The sequence below is a fragment of the Merops nubicus genome, unplaced genomic scaffold (genome assembly GCF_000691845.1).
Source record: "Merops nubicus isolate BGI_N331 unplaced genomic scaffold, ASM69184v1 scaffold19002, whole genome shotgun sequence".
NCBI lineage: Eukaryota > Metazoa > Chordata > Aves > Coraciiformes > Meropidae > Merops > Merops nubicus.
The window spans coordinates 17,171-22,754 of NW_008595827.1; the positions used below are offsets into that span (position 1 = coordinate 17,171).

The 5,584-nt window shown below is 45.8% G+C and overlaps 1 protein-coding gene across 1 annotated transcript in view; it reads left to right on the forward strand.

The window, feature by feature from the left end:
• LOC103769032 (DNA-dependent protein kinase catalytic subunit-like) overlaps positions 1–2,882 on the forward strand; it is a gene marked incomplete at its 5' end in the record, with an annotated part of 19,683 nt that extends 16,801 nt beyond the window's left edge. Inside the window, 5 exons of the mRNA XM_008936205.1 lie at positions 9–47; positions 136–337; positions 763–951; positions 1,531–1,670; positions 2,678–2,882. Coding sequence (XP_008934453.1) covers positions 9–47; positions 136–337; positions 763–951; positions 1,531–1,670; positions 2,678–2,882 — 775 coding nt within the window. The remainder of the gene's footprint in view (positions 1–8; positions 48–135; positions 338–762; positions 952–1,530; positions 1,671–2,677) is intronic.
• Positions 2,883–5,584: the final 2,702 nt, after the last annotated feature.

Genomic DNA, 5,584 nt, shown 5'->3' on the forward strand with positions numbered 1-5,584 from the left:
ATGTCCTTCAGAGGCAGGGAGAGCAGCGTTCCAGAAGACCTGCTGCGGTAAGCGCGCCGGTAACGGGCGCACGTGGTGAGACCACAGGTGTCAGTGTTTCGGTCGTACCCAACCAGTGACCTGTGTTCTGTGCAGGAGAGCCTTTGTGGGGATGAGCACATCTCCTGAAGCCTTCCTGTCCCTGCGCTCCCACTTCGCCAGCTCTCACGCGCTGATGTGCATCAGCCACTGGATACTTGGTATTGGAGACAGGCATCTCTCCAACTTCATGATCAACAAGGAGACAGGTGGCATGGTGGGGATAGACTTCGGGTGTGCGTTTGGTTCAGCCACACAGGTATGGGGTTTATCATTCATTACAGTTCATTAGTTTTGCATTTACTATGTGCAGTTACTCGTGTATTCTCAGTACTAAATATGATACTCCTCATTTACCATCGTTCGTTCTGATGCAAAATAATCTTTGCAAGTTATTTGTAGTTAGAATAAAATCCCTGGTTCCAGATATTCCCAGACAAAGAGGGAGCTGTAGCTTCACAGGGTCTGCAGGGTGGTGTTTTGTGTAGTTCAGCCATGCTTTCAACCACTATCCCTAAATATTCATGAGCTGAGCTTTGATGTCACACTGTGTCCTTGTTCTACCATGTTTTGTGTTGTTTTCAGTTAAGTGACAAAGTGCTTCAAAGCTTCAAAAGAACAAAATGCTTATTTCTAATCTTTCTTAATTCTTGTTTTCTTTTGACTGTCCCTCCCCTGGGCTAGTTTTTGGGCGTGCCAGAGCTGATGCCTTTTCGTCTGACGCGCCAGTTTGTTAATCTGCTGATGCCAGTGAAGGAGTGGGGTCTCCTGTACAGTGTGATGGTCCATGCCCTCAGGGCTTACCGTGCAGATCCAGATCTCCTCCTCAGCACAATGGATGTGTTTGTGAAAGAGCCTTCTTTGGACTGGAAGGTGGGATATTCTCCTTTCTCTCCCTGTGAAAAATCTTAAACTGTAATAAGGATAAAACTGATCAAAAAGGAATTATTTCTTGAAGCTCACTCACAGTTACTCCTTTTAGCCTCTTTGTTTTATTGAGTTCTCAGAGAAACTGAACTTCAAGGATTTAAAAATGACAGGATTCTGTACTGATGGAGAAGGAATAGTAGCACAAGTCTCTATTATCCACGTACTGTTTTTTATCCGCATGGTAATCCTAAAAATGTGGATGTCTTTTGATCACATTATGTCACTTATGCAGCACCACAAGTATTTTCAACTTTTTGCATTAAGCCCCTTAAATTTACCTAACAACAGTATATATCAAACTAAGAATTACAGGGAAAAAAATCTGAAACCAATTGCCCTTCAGTAACTCCAGCTGTAAATTAAATTTTAAGTCATAGGCTGGCTAGATACCATCTCATTACTTTGCCCTCCATTACATCTGTATTTAAGAGTTACTGGCTTGACTTGTTATGAGCTGGCAGCTTAAAGGTCTTTTTAAGTGTATGATTTATGATAAACAGGGCAAATTTGTTTTCTCTTTAGAACTTTGAACAGAGACAGCTGAAGAAAGGAGGCACGTGGATTAAGGAAATAAACACATCTGAAGTAAACTGGTACCCTTTGCAAAAAGTCAAGTGTGTCAGAAGAAAGCTGACGGGTGCCAACCCAGCAACAATCACTTGGTAAGATGCTTCTCCTGCTTCAGGCTGCTCCACCAAGAGCTCTGGCATCTCCTGCGTCAGGTTTTGCTCCCTTCAGATAGAATGGCAGCTAGGAAAAGAGAAGAGGCAGACAGGGCAAAATTTCAACAAGCCTCCTGTCAGGATTGTTCTGGTCCACGTACAAGCTCTGTGAATCACCCTGCCAGCCAAAACACCAGATATCTCCCCGTGATTGTTCCTGCTCCAGCTCAGGCCTCCTGAACAGTTTTACTGTTCCTGGCAGCGCGCACGTCCCCACCCTGTGAGCCTGCTTAACTTCTTACTCCTCAGACTGCTGTGCTGTATGTTTGTCTCCACAACTTTTAGGCTAGGGGTAGTATTTAAATCAATGTGCTTCTGCAATGGAACCCAAACCAGCTGTATGGGAGGCAGGGAGGTAAGCTGCTTCCCAAAAACATCAGATTGAAGTCTGATGGCATGCTCAGGTTATTTATGTCAGTCTAGTCAAGTCTGGCTCAAGCCAGAATGTCTTTAAAGTTCAGTTACAGTACAATTAATCCCTTCCATCCTCCTTTAAAAAGACATTTTGGATTAATCAAGGAAAAAAAAAAAGGCAAAGAAAGCAAGCCTGCTTTAAAACCATACAAATACTGAGAAGTGCAGGACTTGGGAGGAGTCCCTGCTGCGGTCGAGGCTGAACTGGAAAAGGCAGCAAAATCCTTCTTGCAGACACAGACCAGGAGGGCAAATAAGGAGATATCAGCTTGGATGTGAACTGCTGCATCCTCCCTTCAGTGAGAGACCTTTGTCAAGGTTGAAATACTCCTGGTGAATATTCACTAGTAAAGGGCACCTGAAATCCCCAGTCCTCGCTGGCCAAGCCTTCTACAGCTGTGGAGCAGTCTCCACATCTTGAAAAATAAAGCTGCTTGAATGGTGTTCAAGTGCTGGTTTGTGTTTTAAAACCCATCTCGGCTTTCTTGCTTGTTTCTTTTAGTAAGAGCTTGTTCTTGTGTTCTCAATTCCAGCGATGAGCTTCGCCTGGGCCACGAGAAGTCGCTTTCTTACAAGGATTTTGCAGCTGTGGCTCGTGGTCATCCTGATCATAACGTCAGAGCCAAGGAGCCAGAGGATGGACTCTCAGAAGAGACCCAAGTGAGGTGCCTGATAGATCAGGCGACAGATCCCAACGTTCTTGGCAGAGTCTGGGAAGGATGGGAGCCCTGGATGTGAGGGACTGCTCTCTGCAGCCTGGACTGCCAGGAACAACCCCATCAGAGTTTTAAAGCCGGAAAGGAGAAAAAACTCTTCACCACTTTTATCATCCTCAGTTAACTGGACTAATATGGAAAATATGTTTTTGTATTAAAGCTGTATTCAAGCTGATTTGTTTTACAGTTCTGCAACAAAATAGCTTTATTGTCTTGGTGTTAAAATCAGTGCAGGAAGAACTAGAGAGGCTGTAGAGCTTAAAGACTCGGCTGAAAGGCACCAGTGGCACGCAGAGAGCACGAATCCATGCTCTGCAAACTCGTAGGCATCAGTGTAGTGAAAGTCTGTGCTTTTGACTTTTACAGTGGGACCCTGATGACAAGCAACTGAAACCATTCTGCAGGCGTGTTCTTTGTAATGAAAACTAGAAGGTTTTGCCATCGGTAGGAACAGTGCAACAAAATTAAACAGAAAATGGCTTATCCCCTAGATCTAAACACACAAAGTATCCGGGTGGTTGTTTCATTGCTGGATAATGAGCAAGCAATGGTGAGACCATGCTGGTTTGTTCCAGAAGATTGTTTTTTAACAATGGGAGGTTACACTTGGTTATCTCTGTGCTTTAGAAGTCTCTGCTCCTCGTGTTGTATTAATTTGTCTGCTCAGAGCTTCTCACCATAGCTGCAGCACAGCAGTGGCTGCTGCACTGTGGTGTGTGTCAGCCAAAGTGGGGCAGTCGTGCCAGATGTGGCTCTTCCTCTTGGGCAGCCAGTTTTCAGGTGGCCTTGGTGGCAAGTGCAGTACAACACAGACAGCAAGGGGGAGAGAGAGATCTCTTTAGTGTTACAGTTTTTTATTGCCCACAGTACGTTGTAGGGGGTGGTTTCCATTGAGGCTTTTAATAATTATCACAAAAGGTGTAATAAAAATGGGTCTTTGCCCTTTCACTGCCTGCACAAGCTTTCCCTCCTGCTTCTGTGGCCATGGGGCAGTCCTGGTCTCACTGTGGGCACCAGGCTCCAATGAACCTTTCAGCTGGAGAGCCAAGGAACCTGCCTCCTGGATACAACTCCATCAGCTACTCACCGTGGGGGAGGTCGCTCGCTAATGACTGAGGAGGGAGCTTTTTCATTTCATATACTGTGCAGAAACAATGACTACTTGTCACCTTCTATCTTCCTAAATACGTTCAGTTCTATATGTTGATACTGCTATGGATCAAGAAATTCAGAATCTTTTTATCAGACTTTATTAAAAATATTGTTTGGCTGTATTTTTTTAGAGGAAACGTCTATTTGAAAATAAAACCAACCTTTCAAGATGTGTAACACATTTGAAAAGCTGTTTTAGGGCACTTTAATCAGAAGATATCCCCATTTGTAGAGGTGATAATTAATGAGCAGTGTTTTTTTAATGAGTGTGTGACAGTCTATTTTTATATGGGCTTGTGTAAGGTGTCTTGGTGCGTTGTTCTTTTCATCTCTGCTATCAATAAAGACGGTGGCACTGTGACTAAAGAGTGGGTAGGTGAGGCACTCGGCTGTCACATTGTCACTCAACAAATATAAGAAAGTTAAAGCACAATAAAAACGACATAAAAAGGCCAAGGGGACATTTGGAAACCAAGTGGCTGCTCCTACGAGGTGTTTAATTGCACTTTTGGCACATACCTCAGATACTTACTAGGTACTTTGACCTGTACAGCGGAGGACAAAGTTTAGGTTTATAGTTTAACGAGGCTCTTCTGCAGGACTCCAGTAACAAAGGATGTTTGTGTGCAGCAGGTCTCCTTCCAGCACCAGCCCAGGCTGCCGAGCTCTGTTGGAAGGGGCTGGAGCAGGATGCAGCCCCTGCTCTGCCAGGGGGTGGGAAGAACCCTGCCCTGAGCCCTCCTCTGCTGTAGGCCACAGCAGAAGGTGAAAGCAGCCCTGGCAATATGAAAGAGCTTGGAATACATCTGTGAGACTTATTTAAAAGCTCAGGTTTGGCCTTAGAATAAGGGCTATTTAAAATAATATTTTTATTGAAGTAAGCACATCCTCACCATTGCTCTCAGTCTCATAACTTCCCTCTCACTAAAGGCAACCGTCGTGCTGAACACGGAGGGAGCTGGGCAGCTGCAGCATGCAGGCTCCTTCCCCCGCTCAGGGGAGGGTCCTGGGTGCTGCTGTGCTCAGGGTTGTCCCTCGGTCCCCACCGACACCACCCCGTTTAAATGTCCCCTCGAGGTGTCCCCGGCCGAGCCGCGGTGCTGCAGCACAGGCAGGAGCCTGCGAGCTCTCCAGCAGCACCAGGAGGCAGCCCTGTCTTCAGCCAGGGAACAAGGAGTTTCCTGCGGGAAGTCTCACTTCCTCCTGGCTTTGCATGGGAGGATTTGTCGAGCTGCTTCCTGAGGCCAGGTGATCAGCACCGAAATTGAGAGCCCTCTCTCCCTAATCACATTTTTCAAAAGCAAGCTGTTAAAATAAGGATTTATTGCTGCTGCTTTCAAACTCTTCCCCCCACCCAAGGACTGAGGCTGGAGGTCTCCCGAGTCACTTTATTAACACCATGTGCCTCATTTGGAAATGACCTGGGGTTTAAAAATTCCATTTTTTAGGCTGTGCTGCTTTTAAGAAACGGCACCTGTGCAGAAAGGTTGCACCGTGGCAGCCACACACAGCACCCAGTGGTGTCACCAGTCTTGCTGGAAAGCTACCAAAGAGCCACATCTTCCCCAAAAC